General features: G+C 44.1%; 1 protein-coding gene across 2 annotated transcripts in view; it reads left to right on the top strand.

Moving 5' to 3' along the window:
- Positions 1 to 22,866, top strand: part of LRRN1 (leucine rich repeat neuronal 1) — a 23,122-nt gene extending 256 nt beyond the window's left edge. The window contains exons 1-2 of one of the 2 annotated variants that reach the window (XM_014946883.1): positions 2,735 to 2,799; positions 14,881 to 22,866. In XM_014946883.1, coding sequence (XP_014802369.1) covers positions 15,112 to 17,262 — 2,151 coding nt within the window. In that variant the 5' untranslated portion in view covers positions 2,735 to 2,799; positions 14,881 to 15,111 and the 3' untranslated portion in view covers positions 17,263 to 22,866. Of the gene's footprint in view, positions 1 to 2,734; positions 2,800 to 14,880 lie in introns of those variants that run through there. The other variant, XM_014946882.1, reaches the window with a different exon arrangement.
- The last annotated feature ends 1,523 nt before the right edge of the window (positions 22,867 to 24,389 follow it).

The following is a 24,389-nucleotide window of genomic DNA, read 5'->3' as shown; positions in this document are numbered from 1 at the left end:
CCCCAGGCGATGGGAGCAGAAGTGACAATCCCAGAGGAGGGGACAAGGTTGTCCGAAGGCAGGAGGTGGCAGAGGGGATGCTGCTGGGTCTGTCCTGGAGCTGCACGACAAGTTCCCGAGTCGTTAAAGCTCCTCCATAAAAAAAAAAAATAGTTTGTGAAGCTTTAAGTATTTTTCCCTATGGATTTCAAAGATCCCTATAGAACAGCTTGGTATTTCTGAAGGAGAGCTTAAAGCTGTTACGGGGAGTAATTCAGCTGCCCAGGAGGTGATATCACAGATGCTCAAATGACCCAAGTCACGCAGGGCATCGCTCCCCACTGCCCCTGGGTCCCACCAAAGCACGGCCACAAGTCCCACCACTTGGGACTTTAATTAATTTATAAGACGGACACACCAAGAGAGAGAAGAAAACAAAGCACCAAAGCTTCCCAGATGACAAAGTAGTTAAAAATACCACCTTTGTGGTACTTCGCAGGCTCCTTCACCCCCTGTACCCCCTCCCTGTCCCCCTGCTGTCCCCCCGTGCTGTGGCAGAGGGTCAGACCCCACATCGAGGGGTGAAACCTGGGCTCTGCAAGAGTTCACGTGTAACTCTGCCTTGGCAGTTAAGAAGTTACCTGAATAAAATTTTATGTAGTCCCTATAAAATTATATATCCCGGTAGGCATTTTGAACTTTAATGGACTAGTTACTGTGATGGCTATAAAGTATCTTCCATTTACCTAGAACAGACGTGAGCATTAACACTGATTATTACAGGAAATGGGATTCTGCGTCAAGTTGGATAGGTTATAAGAGGATACAAACTTTAACTCTGGTAGACCTTAGTTTTGGGGGGGTTTTGGTTTTTTTTTCTCATTACCACGGATAGATCTTTGCCGAGCGCATCCAGACTTAGGCTGCAGACAGGAACTTGTGCTCAGCCTGATTTAGGGGGGGGGGCTCAGCCGACGGGGGTGTGGGGGAGGCAGCGGGGGCTGGAGATGCCGCAGCCTTTTGTTGGACTCCCGTACCCTACCGTGGCACTGCAGAAACCAGGGAAAAACTTTTGCTCATCGCCCTGCCGTATTCCTGCTGCATCCCTCTGCCGGCAGCCTGCTGCTGCCAAGCCAGGCGCCGGGACCAGCTCTTCAGGATTATTTTTTATTTATTTTTTTTTTTTAGTAGGGACACTTAAAGCACCTTGGATGAATCATAAGTCAAGTATTACTGGTACTGCAGCTTCTGTAGCTTAATATTTACTGAAAAAGTAATCTATTTGCATTAATTTGCATTATTGAGTCTCTGGATATTTTTTGTTGTTAGGGATGATATAAACTCAAAAGTTAATTTTTCATTATTATTTTTTTTTTCCTTTCTTATATGAATTGTTTTCACAGAATAACACAGGGTTGGAAGGGACCTCCTGGGATCATCTAGTCCAATCCCCCTTTTTATTGCTGTTAATGATATCAATGAATGAAAGAAGGGTTTTTTGGGCTGAGCGGACGGGGGTGTGGGGGAGGCAGCGGGGGCTGGAGATGCCGCAGCCTTTTGTTGGACTCCCGTACCCTACCGTGGCACTGCAGAAACCAGGGAAAAACTTTTGCTCATCGCCCTGCCGTATTCCTGCTGCATCCCTCTGCCGGCAGCCTGCTGCTGCCAAGCCAGGCGCCGGGACCAGCTCTTCAGGATTATTTTTTATTTATTTTTTTTTTTTAGTAGGGACACTTAAAGCACCTTGGATGAATCATAAGTCAAGTATTACTGGTACTGCAGCTTCTGTAGCTTAATATTTACTGAAAAAGTAATTTATTTGCATTAATTTGCATTATTGAGTCTCTGGATATTTTTTGTTGTTAGGGATGATATAAACTCAAAAGTTAATTTTTCATTATTATTTTTTTTTTCCTTTCTTATATGAATTGTTTTCACAGAATAACACAGGGTTGGAAGGGACCTCCTGGGATCATCTAGTCCAATCCCCCTTTTTATTGCTGTTAATGATATCAATGAATGAAAGAAGGGTTTTTTCACATTGGTGGCTGGGTCAGAGCTCTCTGCCACCTTATTTCTGCCTCTTTTGGAGCCGCTGCCTCCCCAGGCGAGCGCCTCGGAGCACGCGTGGTCCCAGGTCGGGCTTTGTGTCAGGCACCAAGACAAAGCCAAAGAAAGAAAGTTTAGTGATGTTTATAGAAGAGCACGTTGTTAACAGCATTTATTTTATTATTATTTTTTTTTCAAGCAGCAAAGTAGCAAGATGCTGAAAATGTTTCCTGAAGAGCCAAACATTTTTCCAAAATAAAAAATCAGTTTCTTTTGCTGGGCACTTTGTAACTACAGGGGTGCCTGTTCTTTGAAGCCCTGATTAATATAAATGAGTTGTAATTTTCTGACCAAGCCATCCCAGTTCACATATATTATTCCATTGGCAGACATGTGGTCTCCACAGCTGTCCCCTCATTTGTGTATGAAATGGAAACACTGGTGGCATTTGTAGGTTACCATAGTTACACGAACAATACACGTGTGAGGCTTCATCCTGCCAAGCTCCAGATTTTTTCCTGGCAGACATTTTGTAGACACAGAACTGAAGAAAATCTATGTAAAGTGTTGTGGTTGGGTTTTTTTTTTTTTGGAGGGGCATAAATCCCTTTCTCCTCCTCTCTGTTCCTGTAACGCTCATTGACGGGGAACCCGCACCTCAGCCTCGCCACAGCTGGTCCTTCTGCCTTCTCCTGGTTGGAAATGCCATCCTGGGAGAGGTGGGATGCTCTCAGGAACCCCTAATTCCAGGCTCTGCTCGAGAGCAGTGAGGTAATTAGCAGGATCAGGCCTACGGCAAATAGAAAACATTTCTTTCTTAAAACCAGCTTGCAGCACAGCAAGGGCTACACAAAATAGAACTTTTTGAGTGGGAATAGTTGTCTCCGGGTTGTGTTCTGCGGTTGGTGATGCCCGGGGGGTCCTGGGGGCAGAGGGGCAGGAGGAGCTACTCCCCAGCAGCAGGAATCCCAGAAAGTGCCCTGAAAAATATTCCCATACTTGGTTTTGGAATGAGTGTGTGCCCACTCCGGGAAGGAGGATGGAGTTGGCAGAAATGGGGGAGCTGGTCAGAACCCCAGTCTGTCGGTGTTGACACCCAGTACTAACGGGGCTTCTCTCAGACTGGGAGCGCTTACATTCTGCCAAGAGGAATCAAAGAGCTACTTTGATGAGTACATCCTCAGGAGGCTGCTTCTTGAGTTAGGCTGTGACTTTTTTCCACTCTTGTTCTTTCCCTGTAGCTGAGTAATTAAGTCCTCTGCTAATGGACTTTATAAGGTCAGGAACAGAACCTGCCACCGTACAGGTGGCCAGATTAAATCCTTCCAAACCACATTCCCTTCTTTCTTGCTCAAAGCCCTGCAACTTTATTCACATTTTCTTTTTTGCTGTTTAGATGTTTCTTTCATTTTTCTACATATGGCACTGAAGGAAAATACTGGATTGGCCTATTTTGTATTGGCCTAATTCTCCTCCTGTTGGAGACGGCAGAAGTCTTCAGCGTCAGTGGGAAGAGAATTAGTCTCTGCTCTTAAATTCTACCACAAAATGTTTTTATAACTTCACTTTCTAATTCCTAAGATCTTAATTTGGGGATACAAGCCAGTATTTTCTTGACTTTTCAGCTGGCTGAACTATCAGAAGAATGGGACCTGTTTTTTTTACCTGGAGTACAGTTTCTAAAGTTCAAGTATTTGAGATGCAATAGATACCTATTGCTTTTTTCTTTTCTTTTCAACTTAAAGAACGAAAGGGCAAAGCCATCGTAAGTAACGGTCTTGAAATATTCAGCAGGCTGCTGTGTGGAGAACGGGCAGCAGTGATGAGAGGGCTGTAGAGAAACAGCTTTCCCTTATTTTATTGGGTACGGTGGTCTTACCACATAACTCTCTTCCCAAAGGTGCCACCTTTAGCCCTCTGTGGTGACACTGGACAGTATTTTCCCTGGACACTTCCCAAACTGAAGCGCTCCATTTAACTCTGGAGGCAAAGATTACTTATGGGGTTTATTTAGAGATTTTAGAGACTGTCAGCATCTCATTTCCAGGTATTTAATGTAATAAAGTCTAGTGAATCCAGCAATTTATGCATCTGTCAGCTTTGATTAGAGCAGGAGTCCCAACTGCTTCTTGAAGCCAATCCCCCCTGAAGGTATCTGCCAGGGTTTGCCTCTCGCTGGTTACTCCAGCCTTGGCAAACGTGGAGACCCTATGGCTGCTCCCACCATGGACTTGGGGAGGTCCAGCCCCTCACCTGCACCCAGCGATGTCCCATGGGGCTGGGGAGGAGCTGGGGTGGGCAATGGAGAGGTGCCTTGTGCAGAGAGGGCTCTTCTCGCCTGGGAAGGGAGCAAAACCCCAGGCAGGTTCATCTTCATCTCCAAAGGGTTGCTTTTGTAGACAAGCAGCAGGTCAGAAAGTCAAATGCAGGACTGACAATGGCATCGCTGACACTGGGAGAGAGGTGGCTTTTGTAAGGATGTATCCGGTAGGTCCACGGGACACTCCTTGGGTGTGCATCAAATATATCTTCCAGAAATACCAAGTTCTGGTTTCATGTACACATATTCAATACCAAAGACGTTACAAGGTTAAGGCTGAGACCAAAATCAGATTCCCCTGCGTTCAATAAATACTTTTCGACCCTGTAGAAATTCCACCACTGGCTGTGCCATTAACCCCCAGCTCTGGAACTGCCCTCTTCATCCCTTTCACCAGAGGTCACTAGTTCTTATTTTATCAGAGTCAGGTTTTAAAGATAACATTAATAGTTTGGAGAACACATGAGGCTGTTTTAGTTCAGAGGAAATGTTCCCTGGGTTTCTGCTCTGTACTGGAGTCTGGGGTGGCTCAGCCTGGAGAAGAGAAGGCTCCAGAGAGACCTTATTGTGGCCTTTCTGTACTTAAAGGGGGCTACAGGAAAGATGGGGGCAAACTTTTTAGCAGGGCCTGTTGCAATAGGACAAGGCACAATGGCTTTAAACTACAAGAGGGGAGATAGAGATGAGATCTCAGGAGGAAATTCTTTGCTGTGAGGGTGGTGAGAGCCTGGCCCAGGTTGCCCAGAGAAGCTGTGGCTGCCCCATCCCTGGAGGGGTTCAAGGCCAGGTTGGAGGGGGCTTGGAGCAACCTGGGCTGGTGGGAGGTGTCCCTGCCCAGGGCAGGGGGTGGCACTGGATGACCTTGAAGGTCCCTTCCAACCCAAACCATTCTGTGATTCTATATATTGTACAATCATTCATCATTCTATCATATCTATTTATTGTCAATGCCTAATTTTATTTGATTTATCGCTACTTTTGTGCCATCAATGTAACTTGAGTCATCGAGCAAAATGCAGTCTTTAGAGCTTGTCTTTATGTAAAAATGGGATTCTCACTGAAGCCCTGGCTAACCCCCTGCCTCTGGGACACACACCGTGTGTGGCACCACCTCAGCTCCCCGGGCAGCTGGAACCCCTGGGTTTGTCCAAAGGACTCAGTCCCCTTGGACCAAGCCCAGGTTTTCTGTAACTTCCAGGGGCTGGTCACCAACGTGGTGAAGAGTCAGACTAAGGAACTTCTAAGAAACACATCAAACTATTTCTGAGAGAATTACTGAGCTTCTCCAAAATTTGGTAGAATAGCATGTTTTTGTTTTTTTTTATAAAATACCAATCAAAGCTTGGATTGTCGTCTTGTAATTTGAAAGTTTATCCTTGATATAATGAATCCTACATTTTCTGTTATTTCATGCATCGTATGATTTATTTGACTCATCAAGTCCAAAGATACCTAGTAAATACATACCTTGCTAATGTGCTGCATATAATTACTAGGATGCAGATGAGCTACTGATTGGCCTTGCTCAATTTTTAAATTACACATGATCCATCACTCTAACAGAAATAGAGTAAATATTGATAGTTACGGAGATCCACCACTCATAATAGGCATTGCAGTGACTTGTAAATGCATTGCAAAGCCAACTCATTTACCCCAGAGATGAAGCAGTTAAGTGAAGCATTTGCAAAAAGAAAAGTTTTTAAATAGCTGCTCGAAAACGGGTCCCTGAAATTGTTTTATCATAGAATAAAGCACTGAGTAAAACCAGATGAGCGTTCTTTATAAGTTCATTGGCAAATACATTCTCCCTTGTCCTTCTGCCCCCTTTAAGTCTAGTTTTTGAACAAGTCTAGTATATACAAATTAAACATCACTGTGCCTGAATGAATCGCCTTAATTAGGTAAAGACTTTACCTATCAAGCATCGATAACTTGAAATTTTGAGAGAAATAACTTCTCCTCTCTTTTCTGCAATAGGCAGCAATTTTAGTACCTCTGTATTTTGCAAGCACTTATGAAATAAACCCATCTGTGGAAAAACTGCTGACTTTGCCATGATGACTGAGAACTAAAGCTAAAGGAACGAGTTATAGGTCTATTCTTAAACATCCGAGTACATTAAATATGATTTCTCTCTCTCTCTCTCCTTCTCTTCCTCTTCATCTCATGAACTTCCCAAAGCAAGACCGTTATCTGTTTTCTGTATGAAACAAAGGCAGTCTCAAAACTTAGGTGGTATTTGAGATAAAGAAATATAGTTAAATATAGGCTATTAACATTTTCAGCGTTCCCAGTTGGCTGAGCCTTCCTTTCCCGATGACACGGTAGATGACCTGCTGTGCATCCCAAGGAATACTACTGAAACCATTTTGGAATGAAGCAATGATGGAAAAGACACACTCTGTAAAGCATGTATTTTCTCAGTATAGTGTAATGCTGTGGTGGGTTATCAGTTCTGAGTGGAAGAAGGATGTCCTCAATAAAATGAAAAATCTTCATGTAGAAGCCCATTCAAAGGTGCAAGGGGTAGGAAGGATCACGTAATACAGCTACCAAACTGGAGAGAAAAAGCCTTTTTTCTTAGATCAGAGTAAAGCCTGAGGTCAGAGTAGGACCAAAACCAAATCTGCGGCCACTTAATGGAATTGCTTCTACCCCATCGTTGGGGATTTGACTTCCAAATCTTTGTGTTGGTGCTAACAGCCTTTCTATTAGATCTCAGGACCTCCCATGATAAATGCATTTATTTTGTTATTGGCATGTTCACAATCTTGAGTGAACAGTAAGGTGTCTCCATGTTGGTCAATGAATACATGGGTTTATTAACTTTTATAGGTAAATACAGCTCAGAAATGGAAATTTGATCTTGCAAGCATATAACTCCTAGAAAAAAATCAATAAAAGTCTGTTTTATTCTTTAAGGGCTGAAGCCTGTGTATGCACACTACATGTCTGAACTGCACAGATATAGATGGAGGCTAACTGTAAAATACAGTTTTAAAAATTTGATTCTTAAGCATATAGTACAGCCACAGGAAATGGAATTATTCAGGTAGAGTATACCAAGGACCAGAAAAAGAACTCTCTTTTAACTGAAGCTATAGATGGTTGGCTCATTACATATATACATACCCACATACATATAATTTTTTAATAAAAAGTCTTATACATTTCCTACAGCCGGCACTGTTATGTTGATTTTATAAATACATACTGAGATACTGACTCATTTCAGTTTTTATTTATCGGCTGCCATTTCTAGCCTAGGATTTTTTGGCATCCTCTCTGGTAGTAACAGCTACTGACACGCCGGGGTCTTTCCCGACTGTGGGGGATCCTGAATGACTCAGAAAACTGGAGTTCGATCTAGAACTGTGTAGGAAGCAAAATAATCACACTGCCAGAAAGCCAGTCAGCAAAAAGAGAGGAAGAGGGGTTTTTCTGTTGCCTCGTGAAAATCCCGTGGAGTTCTGGCATCCGTATTTCTCCTGGTTAAAAATATTTCTTGTGTGCTCCTTGTTTCTTCATTATTAACTCTTCACTTCCACCAGCCGAGCTGCCTTGGCTCTCGGAGTAGTCAAAAAAAAACAACAATACGGAAATTCTACTCCAAAATCCAACCAATCTCTTAATGCCCTTGTTCCTTTTTTAAAGCCATTTCTCTCTCTTTTTTTTTTTAATTTTTATTTGAACTGTACTGATTGTGACAGACAGTAAGAAGCAGAGATTACCTCAGCAGTTCTAGTATGAAATCCTCATGAGGTAGGTGCCCCCCATGGGTAAAGAGATGTTCAGATGCTTCCATGTGGTTGAGATCCCAAGTATTCCAAGCCTGAATTCCATTTCTGTTCTTTAAATATGATCAGAAGACGAAGCAATATTTCTCCAATCTTGGAGAAATTCTTCTCTTTCATTCTTCCTCTTTCATTCTTCAGCCCGCAGATACACTAAATGCAAAAAATACTTGGAACAGGTCTTCCGAAATTAGTTATGCTCCATAAATTTTAGACACTGTACAAGCTAAAACCAATTAGGTTTAAATTCTCCCTCGCCTTTAAAAACCCACAGAAGGCTGTGAAAGCACTGCAGCGTGTACAGGTGGAAAGGGAGGAATTTTGCTGGCAGTTTGTCCTCCATCAGTGCAGAAGGGAAGAGCTGTGAGGAAGGTCTCTTGGACCTGGCTTTTAACCTGGAAGTTACTCGGTTGGCTGTCAGGAAAGCTGATTGAGTCAAATCATTTAATCTGGTAATTATGTGGCATGAGGATAATAATCACAGACGTGATTCTTCTCTGTCAAATGAAGTAAAAGCTCTACTACTGCCTTCATGTTGAACAGGAGCAGGATGTGAAAACTAGAGTCATGGCCAACAAAAGAACAGCCTGTTTTGTCCCAAGACTAATTTGTTTTATGAAAATAATCATAGTAAGAAAGTAGATAACAAGTTGGAATTAATACTACTGTACAATCCTATCTTTCAGGTATTCACGGCTTTTAAATGGTTTTGTGAGTTTATTTCTTTAGGAAAGAAAAAAACCCAACAATCAGACTATTATAATTTGCCAACCCACTGTTTGGAAAGCACTTATTATTCCCGATGTTTCTAATATGACTTGTTAATGGCAATTTGCAAGAGATGTTCAAACAGATGCCAGAAGCTGGGTTGCAGTTCCGTGGCCCTCTCCCCACGGGAGCTGTGCTCTGCGCGGCATCCAGCGCCTGGCGCTCCCCACCTCAGCATGAATGAAAAGAGTTTTTCTCCCTCCTGCAAATTTACTTCCCATATTTTAATGAAAAACATCGTATCAGATACAAGTCTTAAGAATACACCCCAATAAATTACAAATTTTAAAGATTTAATACGCCGTTTCTGCGGCGCAGGCGTTATGAATAGGATGCTCTCTGCATTTCTTCTGTGGAGATAAGAGCGGTATTTTTCCAAAGAACACCGATAAAGGCTGCTGAGGGTGGCTGGAAACACAGCAAATCGCCTCCTCGCCACAGCCTTCCCTAAAATTAAACACTGACTTTATTTTGATGGAATGTGTGTACAGACAAGAAGAAAAAATAGGCATTTTTTTGCAGGGAAAAAAACCCCCAAACCTTAAATATTATAAATCCCTGAGGATGTTTTGACGCTTTCATGCCATTATTACATGTCCTATAAGCCCTTGTTTTTTGTCTTTTAATAACAAGCTCCCACTTTCAGATCTGGGGATGCTCTTTCAGCTGACTCACATCATTCTCAGCTTGACTTTTCTGTATTTTATACAATTCAGGCTTGTAAATAGCTTATTTCCTGATGACATTGGAGACTGTCAAACCCCCAGTATAAAAGGCTTACTATCGGGCTTGATTCCTCAATATTTTTCTAAATAGACAGGATTGCACTTGTAAATGTGATTGCTGGGAAAGGCGCCCGTTCTGTAGGTTGGCTGTAAATATCCTGGGTGTTAAACTCAAGGTCCCAGTCCAGCTTCTTCCTCTGGGATGGCCAAGGTCATTGATGCTCCTGACTGGAGTGAGCCCTGATTTTAGTAATGTGGTATTTCAGACCCATATTTGTGTTGTGCTTACTTGTGTGATTCAGTGGGTCCATATTCCTGTGGCTGTACTTTAATGCCTTTCTCCCTTAAAGCACCACCAAAGGTCATTGTCCACCTGCAGCAGGGCACCAAAAGCTCAGTTTTTCTCTACAAAAAAGGGGTGGCAGCAGCACTGCAAGGGCCCTACTGAAGCTCAAAGCAACACATGTCCCTTGTCACCTCCAACAAACATAGAGTTACAGACTGGTTCGGGCTGGAAGGGACCTTAAAGGCCCCCCCAGTGCCACCCCCTGCCCCGGGCAGGGACACCTCCCACCAGCCCAGGTTGCTCCAAGCCCCCTTCAACCTGGCCTTGAACCCCTCCAGGGATGGGGCAGCCACAGCTTCTCGGGGCAACCTGGGCCAGGCTCTCACCACCCTCACCCCAAACAACCCCACATCTCAGCTCCATCTCCCCTCTTCCAGTGTCAAACCCTTCCCCCTCCTCCTAGGGCTCCCCTCCCTGATCCAGAGTCCCTCCCCATCTTTCCCCGAGCCCTTTAGGGACTGGAAGGGGCTCCAAGGTCTCCCCGGAGCCTTCTCTTCTCCAGGCTGAACCCAGAGCTGGAGTCCTCAACATAATATCCTTCCATTAAACTTGTCAAAATGTCTTAACCTGACCATAATTAACTCAGCCTGAGCTCATTATGGACCATTTCATCTCCAGCTTCTAGTATAAGTAGTTCTTCAGGCTAGATCTTTGCCAGACCAACCAAGCCAACCTCTTTCAGTGTCCTCTGTCCATTTGGCTTTCCTGCTCACTGTGTTCTAGCTGGAGTCTCACCAGTTCCTACGCCTCGTCACCAATGGTGACTGCAGCAGATCCCTGGACGTGGATGACGGGACCCACCTGAATCCAGGAGGCAGGAGCCCAGGACAAGTTTCCCTGAGCTGAGGGAAGGGGTTTATACGGCAGTAGTTTCACAAATGATGATGATGATGGGGAAACAAGGAAGCTGCACGAGTCATTAGCAGAACATTAGCACAACAGCCAATTTTCCAAAAGACTAGCTCCGTTACTGAGGCTCAATATAGGAAAATGTTTCTGTGGAGCGAGGGGAAGGTGGAGCGTGGATCAGAATGTGCTTCTGGCTCACAGCAAGCGCAAAATAAATTGCTTGTCTTAGCCCCAGGTAATTTCCTTCATGTATCTGATCCCTCAGACTTCTACCGAGGCGCATTTAGTGTATATGGTGCCAACCAAAACCTCTGCTGCGTCTCCTCGCAAGAGAAAAGAAATTTTGCAAGAATGAAGCGCTTGACGGTGGAAGAGATTTCCTGTGGTAGTATCGCTGGTTCCAATCAGACACCAAATATCCATGTGCAAACTCTATTGTTTCTTTTTTCAGCAATTTTAAATAGTGACTGTTAATGCAGTTCTCACAAAAGTTGCAACATTTTGTCTTCCTATTACCAAGAAAAAATGTTTAGAATCTATTTTATCTAGCCGGCAAGTTAAGGATGAACAGTTTATTTCACAGATGTCCCTTCACATTCTCCTCTTTACTGCATTACGGACTTCAATGTACTTTTTCTTTGCATCACCTGAACACCCAGACAAACTCCAAGAGCCATCCGACGGCGACGGCTGCTGGCACACACCTCTTCCCACCCGCAGGAACGCTGACATCAAGGATCTTCTGCTCCAGAACTAAATATCCTCCCCCGTTACAATTTCCTGGGCCAAACTAATACCCAATATTAAGCAGTTTTTGCAACCTGGCTGGAATGGGAAGCCCTGGACAGACCCTCCACATTGAATTTCCAAGACACGGGAACGATGCTCAACAATTCCTTTCTGCAAGAAATGAACACACCAGTAGCCCCCTTTGTGACAAAAAGGGTTTCTTAACGCAGGGGGTACTGAGGGGTGCTATGGAAAATAAATTCATTTAGTCCCTAGTAAAACTATTCCCTCAATCTCTCTCTCATAAAATTCTGAAGTCCTAGCATTTATATAGTCTTCCAGTGAAAAACCTGGTGTTATTTTATTCCTTGGGACACTGAATGTCACAGAGGTGGCTGGGACTGGTCCTGCCAAGACTGGAAAGCCGGGACATGCAGCAGCAAAGGGTCGGCTGTGGGTGACGGCGCAGAGAGCTGGCAGCTTCTCCTTACAAACATGAGAGCTGGGATGGTCAAACACATCACATAAATCGATATAAACTGCAGCACAAAAGCTGCTATTGCTATTTAGTGATACAAAAACCTGCACTGTGCTTTTTCACCAATAACGGCTGTCTCTTCAGTTTTTATCGGAGCGACAGATGGTGTTTTACAGCAGAAAGAAGCTAAAGCAGAAGTCTATGACTTGGCTTTTCCCTCGTGCTGTGGCCCCTGGGCTGCCATCCCCATAACACAGCCCTGGAACGGGCTTGGGCACGGGGAGCCCATCAGAATTTACTTTTTGATTACACTGAAATTCTTTTATAGCTTCGTCCAAGCTGCCCTGGGCCGGGGGAGATTGGAGACAGTAACATGCAGGTCATTTCTAAAGAACGTTTTCCAGTAAAAGAAAATTAAATCCATTTGCAGTAGAAAATAGCTAGAGAAGAGAAAGTGTCACTAGTAACTTGTAAAATCGTATGTCTACAGTGCTCATAAACCCAGACCTCTATTCAATAAAACCAGAAATGCCTTCTTACCAAGGATGAACAATAAATGTAATGTGCGAGTAAGAGGATATAAATATTCCACAAAGGAAGGATCAAATTCAAATTTTTTTCAAAATCTAGATGTGCTCCGACATATTTTAAAAGGAGCTTTAAAGTCTTTTTCGGGCAGTTTCATTTTTCAAGTATTACATGATTGGTGGAGCTACATGAGAGCTAACTCAGCACTCAGACATCATGAGGGCCCACGGCTTTCCAAGGCATGGACTTCTTCCTCTTCATCTACTTAGAAAAGAAGTTACAGACGCCAAAGGTGGGACTGTTTGGGACAAACTGTCTCTGGCAGTGGCACCTGGCTTGGTGCTGGCTGCTGCCTCCGGTCATGGTCACAGAGCCCAGGGTGCCAGGCTGGACCAGGGACATGTCCCACCTGGAGCAGCAGCTCAAGGCACCTCCAGCACCTGCCCGACATCACTACTGGGTGAAATCACCGCCTGTGTTATTAACCAGCAAACACTGTCATTTGAAAAAGATGGAATTAAATCAATTAAACTTCGGGTGTCATCAGTATTCCTGGAACTGTCTAGTTTGGGGCAGCCACAGATGGATCCTTACTGAGAGAAACAGCCGTTGAAGTCAGAGTAACGCAGTTTATGGCAACCTCCTCAACACCCAGTTCATATATTCCTTACTACTACCGTGCCATTACAGTTTAGTTTTTTAATGCAGTTAGTGCCTTACTCAATTCTCCCATCAGTTGAAAGTCATTTCAGAAGGAATGTTTGTTCTGCATCTGGTTTTTTCCCCTCCAGCTCTCATTCGAGTCTCAGCTACCAGAGAGAAAATCTCACTCAACAGGGTCAAACGCTTTCTGGCTCATGTTCCTGTCTCCCTTCCTCCAAAACACAGCCACAGACAAAAGCACACCAAAATAAAAATGCTATTTGGTGTGTTCTTCTTATAGCAGGAAATAAATCTGAAATAATCTGACATTATCTGAAATAAAGTACTGTAATTTTGTTATTTCATATACCAGTCAGATTGTGAAGTAAAAAGGTTATACGAATTGCATTCCTGTCACTGCTATTTAGATTACTATTTTAAATCTATTTTCAAAGCTGTATGTAGTTCTGTTATTTTATATACTAATACCTTTGGTGGGCTTTGACTAGGTTGAGGCATCACCACGTTCTAATTGATAAAGATGCTATTTCCTGCTTTCTGCCATTACAGTTATCACTGTAACGTGCCCTGCCTCAGACACAGCACAACTGCATTATTTTAGTTACAGAAGAAGACAAAACTTTTGTTTGAGAAGTCCCACCAATTGTCAGAGCATGAGATTTAGTGTCACCTGGAATTTCAGGAGGTCTGCCCTTTACATCCTCATCCCAGGAGAAAATCAGTGCTGCTGACTCAGCACACCTCTGCACGGGAGCACACGCTGCCGCCGCCTTTCCCAGCACAGGCCCCCAAATTTTTACACATAAACTCTCCAAACTGTACCCGTTCCAGCAGCACTAATAGATTTGCAGATAATAAAATGAAAACGAGCACGATTTTACTAAGACCTTAGATGTTCCTTGACTCTGTGTTTAAAGATGCACGACAACAGATTTTCTGAGGGACGCTGCTGGGTTACTTCAAACACGCTCTTGCATGAATAACTTCAGGCTAAAAAGACAGAAGTGTGGTTTACACAGTAATTAGGAATTTTGGGGAACGACTGACGTCTGACGCACAGTGTAGTAGGAACAGCTAAAATAAGGACAGGACATGCATTTAATCAAATTCCCTGCTATTGTTCGGTGCTTAGCTGGATTAAATCTGAGCTCTTTTCTGGAACCGATTTGATTAACTCCGATGAATTTTGGCAAAGTTTCTCTACATTTAGCTTGGAAGTTATGAACCAACGTCTTCCTCAGCCTTAATTCCACACACCTGGAATTGGGGCCTCGGGGCCAGCTCTGGCACCCTGGTTCCCAGCTGGATTTTGCACCAATCACTCTGATTGATCTTTAGCATTTCTCAAGCCATTTAAACAAATATCACAGAGTAAAACTGAAAGGTATCCCACAGTTTTATTTTCAGAGGATTGCACACCTTGTTACAGTCACTCACTTGGGAACAGAAAGTTTCCTCATGTAAATCCCAAGTAGAAGAGAGTTCCAAACCCTACATAACTTAACTGTACCAGATCAGGGGTTTCACAAGAGAGCTGAATGTTAAAATGATGATTGTTTTCAGATATTTTTCTTTAATGAATGATGAAATTAAATAACACATGAACTGTGTATGAGATGAGCATAACATATCCCCTACTCTATTTTCAGGAACCTCTTCAGACACCGATTTGCTGAAGATTCTGGAACACAGAGGAACAGCTGAGAGTCTCCAGACCGTTTCTTGTCTTCTCTGAACTCAGAAATCACCGTTCACCTTCTGGATGTCCAAGCCTTTCACCTTAAACTTTACGCTTTACGTTTTCTGCCCAAAACCAAATTACCCTCTCGATCTGCTGTGGGTTTGAGGGGCTGGGGAGCTGAGCTCACTGGCTGAGCAGCATGGCAAAGCTCAGAGCTGTGGTAACTGTTTGCCAGTTGGTGCTAGAACTGTTAATGACTTCATTAACTGAGTCTTCCATACAGAGCAACGAATGCCCGCAGCTGTGTGTGTGTGAAATCAGGCCGTGGTTTACGCCGCAGTCAACGTACAGGGAAGCCACAACAGTTGACTGCAACGACCTTCGATTAACAAAAATCCCCAGCAACCTTTCCAGTGACACTCAAGTCCTCCTCTTACAAAGCAACAACATTGCAAAGACCACAGACGAACTCCAACAGCTCTTTAATTTGACAGAATTGGATTTTTCACAAAATAACTTCACAAGTATCAAAGACGTGGGGCTCTCCAACCTGACTCAACTCACTACTTTGCACCTGGAGGAAAACCAGATCACAGAGATGACCGACTATTGCTTGCAAGACCTTTGCAACCTTCAGGAGCTGTATATAAACCACAACCAGATCAGCAGCATTTCTGCAAATGCGTTCTCTGGCCTGAAGAATCTCTTGAGATTACATCTCAACTCCAACAAATTAAAGGTTATTGACAGCCGTTGGTTTGATTCTACTCCTAACTTAGAGATTCTCATGATTGGAGAAAATCCAGTGATTGGAATACTAGATATGAATTTCAAACCACTCTCAAATTTAAGGAGTCTAGTTTTGGCAGGTATGTATCTCACGGACATTCCTGGCAATGCCTTGGTGGGCTTGGATAGCCTTGAAAGTCTTTCCTTCTATGACAACAAATTGGTAAAAGTGCCTCAGCTCGCACTTGAGAAAGTTCCAAATTTAAAATTCCTGGATCTCAACAAAAATCCGATTCATAAAATTCAAGAAGGTGATTTTAAAAACATGCTGAGATTGAAAGAGCTTGGAATCAATAATATGGGAGAACTGGTTTCTGTGGATAGGTACGCGCTGGACAACCTGCCCGAACTTACGAAGCTCGAGGCCACCAACAACCCAAAGCTGTCCTACATTCACCGGTTGGCATTTCGCAACGTTCCTGCCCTGGAGAGCTTGATGCTGAACAACAACGCCTTGAATGCAGTCTACCAAAAGACAGTGGAATCCCTCCCAAACCTGCGCGAGATCAGTATCCACAGCAACCCGCTCAGGTGCGACTGCGTCATTCACTGGATCAACTCCAACAAAACCAATATCCGTTTCATGGAGCCTCTCTCCATGTTTTGTGCCATGCCTCCGGAATACAGAGGGCAGCAGGTGAAGGAAGTGGTAATACAGGACTCAAACGAGCAATGTCTTCCAATGATCTCTCATGAGACCTTTCCAAATCACTTGAACTTGGACATTGGCATGACGGTGTTTTTAGACTGTCGGGCCATGGCAGAACCCGAGCCAGAAATTTACTGGGTGACTCCTCTCGGCAATAAAGTAACTGTGGAAAGTCTCTCTGACAAATACAAGCTGAGCAGCGAAGGCACCTTGGAAATCTCTAACATCCAGGTTGAAGACTCCGGGAGATACACCTGCGTGGCCCAAAACATAGAAGGGGCTGACACGAGGGTGGCTACCATCCGGGTGAACGGGACGCTTCTGGATGGTACCCAGGTCCTGAAAATCTACGTTAAGCAAGCGGAATCACACTCCATCTTAGTGTCTTGGAAAGTTAATTCCAACGTCATGACTTCCAATTTGAAATGGTCATCGGCCACGATGAAGATCGACAACCCTCACATCACGTACACCGCCAGGGTCCCAGTTGATGTACACGAGTATAACCTCACGCATCTACAACCCTCTACGGACTACGAGGTGTGTCTGACCGTGTCAAACATCCACCAGCAAACACAGAAGTCCTGCGTTAACGTTACGACGAAAAACGCGGCTTTTGCGCTCGATATTTCTGACCAAGAAACCAGCACGGCCCTCGCGGCCGTCATGGGCTCCATGTTTGCCGTCATCAGCCTCGCCTCCGTCTCCGTTTACATCGCAAAAAGGTTTAAGAGAAAAAACTACCACCACTCATTGAAAAAATATATGCAAAAGACCTCTTCAATCCCGCTGAACGAGCTCTACCCTCCTCTTATTAATCTCTGGGAAGGTGACAGTGACAAAGACAAGGATGGTTCTGCAGAGACCAAGCCAACCCAAGTCGACACATCCAGAAGCTATTACATGTGGTAACTCAGAGGATATTTTGCTTCTGGTAGTAAGGAGCACAAAAGACTTTTTTGCTTTATTCTGCAAAAACGAGAAGTTGAAGACTTTTGTATTTTTTGACTTTGCTAGTTTGTGGCAGAGCGGTGAGGACAGGTGGATATTTCCGAATTTTTTAGTATAGCGTATCGCAATTGTTTGACACCAATGGCAGCTTCACCTAGCTTCCAGTTCCTTTGCAGTCGGGTCTTTTTTGGGGTTTTTTTTTTGGTTTTTTCAGTTGTGCTAAACTTAATGCTGTTCTAACTCCAGTGCTGAAGAAAAGGGAGGAGAGGCTGGGGCTCCCCTGCGATCACAAGTAGCACAACCCCCTCCTCCGCAGCCCCCGGGGGGGCCGGGTGTCCCACAGAGCCAGCACCGGGCTCGGACCAGGACTCGTGGGGGGAGAGAAGGAGATGATGTCAGCTGACTGTTCCGTAATGTTGTATCAACTGATCTGAATGGGTTTGACTTTTGAACAATTGAGTTTTTTTTTTTTTTTTTTTTTTCTTCCCTTTTTTAAAAAAATTTTTTTGGAGTAGTTGGGAAGGCTTAGGGAAAGCTAACAGGCAATAGGAATATGTACATCCACTTTTTTTAATGTAACAGACTAAATGTTAATTGTTCTCTTATTCTTTTTCTTATATTTAGTAGACACTTTTGCAGAATACTAGAGTTTTGTTGTGTTTAAATCACCAACACACGGTGTTTAATGAAGGCAGAGCTATAATAAATTTAGTTTTGTTCTGATTTTTTTTTTTTTATTTTAGAAGTCACAATAATGTATTGGGTTTAGATGTCACTAGTTTGACTGGTGATCATGTTTTGACATAAAATATATCCAAAATGTTATATAAAAATATTGTGGGGTTTTTTTTCCTTGATCGAATTACATTTCAATTACGTTCCCAATTTTTTTTTGTATGCATTTATTTTTATAGCAATGTTTTCTCTGCACTAGATGCAAAATATTGCAAATAATTTAATCAGAAAAATGTATGGGTATGGCTTTGGGCTTGTGAGTCACATACAGAATCAAAGCTGTTTGGCAAAAGGTGCATAGCAAAAATAATTCACAGAGTGTGTAACCAAACATCTTCCTTTTTGTATACTTTTCTGTTTATGTTCTGAGCTGAGATATAAATGAAGCTGACATTTAGCTGTCATTATGATCAGTTAGGACAAAAAAACCCAAACAACTCAGTGCCACCAAACTGAAATAAAACAGTTGAATCCTGGCGTATACTTAAAAAAAAAGTGAATTGGATTAATGTTCTGTCAAAAGCAGAAATTCTGAGAGCTAGAACTAACAAGAAAGTGATGTTTGGGTCCAATATTGAACTGTATTTTTTACAGGCTTAAAATTAAATAGTACTCTGAAGTGTTTTACTGAATTATTATGGGGAAAGGGCAAGCCCTCCGAAAGCAGCGGAGCTTCTCTGTGTGCGCTGGGTCCAAGATAAACACATCACCTACAGCTGAACCCCCAGCTGCTTTGTACCTTCTCTTTTCCACTCCCCACCAGCACAGGACTTCCCACCCTGTAGCACCACTACCATGTGCAACCTTTTCAGTATTTTTAGATACCAAATACGTTCTTGGTAAGTAAATGTTACTTGTTAAAATAACGGATGTGCCTGGGTTTTGGGGCTGTTGGAAGTTTGCTTAACTCACCAGCCTCTCAAATATATCAAAGACACCCCCACCCCAAAGCTACAAACAGCTTCAAACTTCTTTTTTTCCCCTGGAGCCAACTGTCCAGAAGCAGGGAGGTTCTCAGCACCCTCTCACTAATCACCTGCTCTGCTGCAGGAACTTCAGCACGTCCCTGGGACACACGCCTTGTTGATCTTGCGTTTCAGCGTGAAGCTGAGTGAAGCTATTAATTATGCATTTAAATCAAGTACTTATGCTGCTTTACACAATCTCTTACATGTTCATCAGATCTCATGCATTTTTAATCATGTGACAATTAGATGTTGGGATGAGGCAAGTGTCCTTTGATCGTGGAGAAGTGACACGGTGGAAGTATTTATTCATCACCGTCTCCTGTATTTGTTTTTAATGTTAATGGAAAATTTCCTCTTGCCTTCTTCTCCAGAAAAGCTTCAGAGCAATAATTATCATCCTGCCTACACGCTATTCTAACCTTAAAACCACCCCTATTATTACAGCAGACATGACGAATTAAAACCGAGAGCTCTTTTGTGGTGAAGATTCACTCAGCTTTTTTCCAGACAAAAGGACAGAGCGAGGACAAGGTTGACAGCGAAATTATGGCTTCCAACTTGCATGACATCATGAAATTGTCTTTAGAAAATAATGAATTGAAGGAGTGTCAGATGGTGCAGAGTAAGCCCCTTTCCCCATCATCTCCTCAGCTTCCAGCAGCACTTGGGACAGTTACAGCACAAAGAGTAATGAAGATCACACAAAAACCAGTCATCCTGCTCTTCCTCCTCCCTGTCCCCACCTCCCATCCTCCGTGACACCCACTGCTGACATCTCCCTGCCTTCTGAACGTGCTCATATCCACCAGTCCATGCTGGTGGAGACAGGGCACGCCGAGAACTGTGTGTGTGTGGTGGGATTTGGTTTCACCTGGCTATTTCTTGTGCGGTTTGGGCAGTTTCAGAAGGGAATGACTGGCACAAAGGAAGGTGGCTGGGGGACACGGCCCCGGAGCAGGAGGACGCGGCACTCGGCGGTTCGATCGGCCATCGCCACCAGCAGCTGGGGGTGTGGGAAGCAAAGCAATACTTAACATGGGCCTTCCCTGGGGAAATAACAGCCCTTTGGTTCCCTGCAGACCTATTTGGTAGTTTTATGCCATTTGTTACCTTTTTAGAGCAAGGCTCTAAGGAGAAAAGGGCCTGGTGAGAGCCCTGTGCTTCCCAGGGCTGTGCTGCTGGGCGGTATTTGGGGCAGAGGATGCTGTTGGCACTCGGGGAGGGAGATGCAGGTTCCCTGAGCAGCCCAGCAGCAAGAAGCACCCAGTTAATGTGGGATGTTCCTCACACCCAGCCACCAGCACCAGGTATTTTCAGCCTTGTAATTTCACCCCTTAGAATTCTGTACAGATCCCCAGGAAATTTAAAATTTTGGTAATAAGAGGGGAAAAAAAAAAATGGGTACGAGATTAATCACATCTGGCATATAATCTTAGTAAATAACCTTCAACCTTGTGCTTGCAATTTTGTGCTTGCAGTTTATTGTGAGCAAAAATAAAAATACTCTAATTGCCTTCAAAATGCATCTGCATCTACTGTTCACTGAAGACAAAAAACCACCCCCAGTTTGCTGAGAATCAGAGATTGAGACTGGCCACTTCAGAAACAGCATGGGGAAAAAACGTCGTTATCTTTCATCTGGCTAAAGGTTTAGAAATGCTGTGTAAGAGTAGATATTTCATACCCAACTAAACTTCTGCAGCGTTACTTCCACTTGGTTGCCCAATAATAAAATATTTCAGGCCCCTGAAGAGGAAACAGCTTACTCGAGTGTATGCAGTATTCCAGCTAAATCCATTTTTCATTTCCTCACCTAAATCATAACATCCTCCTGGATTGAGAGACAATATTTTCCCTCGTGAGCTGAGACTCACACTGGACATGGTCTTGCAATAAAGTGCACAAATAAACCGAGACTCTAATAGAGCTACGAGCTGCCCTCCAGCCCTGCCTCATGAACAGGTACTCATTTAGTTACTAAAAGAAGGTTATGAAGAGAAAAAGGCAGTTTGGACCACTGGTTTCCTAAATGGGCTGGAACTGGAAATAGGTCGGTCAGTCTGAGATCCAGCCAGAAGTGCTTACACTTGCCCTGATGCCACCAACAAGCTGGGACGTCAGTGATGAAAGGGACATCTTTCTGAGCTCAAAACAGGCAACTTCTTTTGCTTTGTGCTGGCAAGTACTGGCAACCCTGAAAACAAGGCTGGGGACAACCTGCTGCAATGAAATTCCCAAATTTCAGTAGCTGGGGGCTACTCCTGCAGCACCTCCACCACAGCCCATGGTTCCTGTGTGGGAAGAGGACGATTCACTGGGGACATCTCTTCCCAACCATGGCACCGTCCTGCGAAGCATCGCCATGGACACGTGCTGATGGGTGAGTGGTGGTGGAGAAGCACCAGTGGGACCAGTGCTGGAGGAGCTGTTTCCCAGCCCACCCACCACACAGGGGGTAGCTGGTTCTTACACTGTGCCCCTGCTCCACGACCAACCACTGAAATGAATGCCATGACCTTCTGCTGCCGCTGGAATTTGCCTTTTCACACCCAATTGCTGCATCCCCGGTGCCTGCAGCTGCAGAAACCCCGAGACCGAAGGTGACCGTGTCCCAGGGAAATTCTTTCCTCAGGAGAACCCCGAGTGCCTGAGCTGGAGACAGCAAACACCGTCACACATCATCCTCGTTAAATACCGGCACTGCATCCCTGCAAAAAACCACCAAAAAAAGCTACCAAACCCCCTAGATAACCGTTCTGTGCAGTGTCGTACAGAAGTGATGTTTTGTGTTTCCCCTGAACTGTCAACCTTTTCATCTCCTCCTTTTCTGCTCTTTCCAACTATGGTGATTTTTTACAGCTGAGAACATTTCCCCCCCGACTCGGGTCCGTTTGCTCTGCCATCAGCCTTTCATTGGTCTCATCCTTCCGCCGTTCACGGGCAAATCCTGTACAGCCTCACTCATCATGAGATCTCAAAAGATTCCACTGAAGCACTTTTAATTTGGATTTACCTTTGCAGCCACCCATTTTCCCTGCCAACCTTCTCCCCTTCACCTAATTCTTACCCCGATTTTCTTCCAGCTGTTTCTGTTTGGAGCCCTCAATTGTCAGATGAAGGATGCGATGAGCATCCCCCTTATCCCTGAGCACACTATGACCCTCTGTTACATTTTCTACTGCTATGAAAGCAACAAAAGACTAATTTTTCTTTCAAGTAAAGGACATTTACCATGAAATTTGTACTATTGTATATCTATGTCCAATAGACCAAAGGAATGCTGAACCATAATAACAGTCGTAACAACAGTTTTTGAAATACATGAGAATAAATACTTTAGAAAAGTTGGAACTGATCATTAACTAAAATTTTCCCAAGCAACTAAATGACTTAAGAGCTGACATCTCCTTTACTTCAGTGGTACGTTGGGTGCAAAATCAGGTAAATGAGATTTTTCTCGAGTGCATCTGGAAGTATTAACTTCCTTACATTCTGAGCAGCTGTGAAACATTTTCTGTGGGATTTTATAACACAGATTTTTTTTCAAAAATCACTTGAAACCATAATTTTTATCTCAGTTATAGGGCATGGGGGGATGGGATTTAAATCCTGTCATCCTCAGCGGAGTTATTGATTTGCAGTGATCTAAATAAGGTCTATATCTTTAAAAACTGCAGTTCCAGGTTTCTGCTATTCAAGTTCTTGGCAGATTTTTTAAACAGCAGCTCTTCCTACTGCAGTCTGTTCTGCTGGACATGATTCCAAGCAAGAATTAATGTATCAGAAAAGATTAGGGGGAGGAAGAAAGAAGAGAGGTATGTTACCCTTTTGCTAAAAAATAAATCACCTGTTTCTGTCAAAAGGTACAGGAGTTTTTGTTGGGGTGGCTCTCAGAGATGCGTGTTGTGCCCAGACACTAAATACTCCAGTAACTGCTACAAATCACAGTGGCTGAAATGAAGCAGTGCTGCAAAGCAGTGCCTGGGCTTGGAGCATTCCCCCGGGAGGGAAGAGACCTTGCTCCTGAACAAGCAACTGTTGTTAAATCACCAAAACAGCAGAATTACCCAATTTCCTCAGAATTTGATCAGGAGCACACTAAATAGAGCCAGAGGGTCCCCTGGGAGCAGGGCTGGATGCAGCCCCGCTGCCAACAGCATCTCTCCACACCATGCACCACCAGTGGGGGGGGGGTCTGGTCACCTATGTCCTTGGTGTGACATCCCCTTGGGCCTTCAGGAAACCTGGAGATACCTGCTGCATCCATGTGCTGACATTTTCCAGAGGAGAAGCGCTCCCTCCCCACACCAGGGACCTCCAGGTCACTTCAGGAGGCAACTGCTCAGTGTTTTGTTCTTCCCTGGCTGCTCCCCAGAGCTCTCTGGTGCCTCATCTGCAGAAACCATCCCTCGGGGGGGCTGGTGCTCTTCAGCACACGCTGTTAAAACACTCTGCAAAACATGCAACTGAATTCAGCTGCAAAATATTACTGCAGGAAAAGGAGAACTCAATAAGCAGATTAAGGCCAAGAGGTTTGGGTGCCTAATTTAATTCCTCTGGACCCTGAGCTTTCCGGAGCATTTTATGTTCAAATGCACTGCCATGAAACCTCTACACAGACGATGAGGAGGATGTAATTCATGTTGTTCAAAAATAAAGACCTTGTTTTTCTGACTTGTCTCACATCCTTGAAGAGCTCTTGGTGGTGGGAGGCCAGGATCCATGTCTGGAGAGTCAAAAATGCATGGATGTGGCAACAGAGATGTCCTCCACCGTGTAGTCACTGGCAGGAGGAACAAAAAGCCAGTGGGGGAACATCCCTGCTTCCATCTCCCCAGAAGGGACTATGTACATACAGCAGATCATCATCAAGTTTACTGCTTCTCTCTCCTTTGCTGAAACAGAAACCATGGTTCTTCTGAGATGGATTTGTAGAAAAAGGTATCATTAAATCTGTTACTGCCAATACCCACTCACTGGTTTGACTCATATCACCAGTTTAACAAACTTCTGCTGGTTTTTGCAGGAAAGAGGGTTGAACCCCAGTGCTACTTGCCAGGAGACTGTGTCATCACCTACAGAACTGCAGCCTAAACCATTGCCTAATGGTCTGCTGATCAAAATACACAAGAAAGGGGGAAAATCCCAGCATGAGCATCTGCACAGCCTGGTATTTGTCCGATTATTGAACAATGCTCAGTCTGAGAGCGAAGCTGGGAGAGCACACAGCTCTTCAGCTCTTCCCCCCCCCATTCCTCCCCCACTGCCCACGGGGGAGCCCAAACATCAGACACAGCAACTTTTCAAGATTGACCTAAACATATCCTGGAGAACAATTCCACGGAGGTGCAGATGTTTAAGTGCGTTGCTGAGCGGCACTTCCAA

Source organism: Calidris pugnax, unplaced genomic scaffold, assembly GCF_001431845.1.
Source record: "Calidris pugnax isolate Ruff unplaced genomic scaffold, ASM143184v1 scaffold81, whole genome shotgun sequence".
NCBI classification, from domain to species: domain Eukaryota; kingdom Metazoa; phylum Chordata; class Aves; order Charadriiformes; family Scolopacidae; genus Calidris; species Calidris pugnax.
The sequence above is the reverse complement of the archived record's forward strand: the minus strand, read 5'-3'. Positions and strand labels throughout refer to the sequence as shown.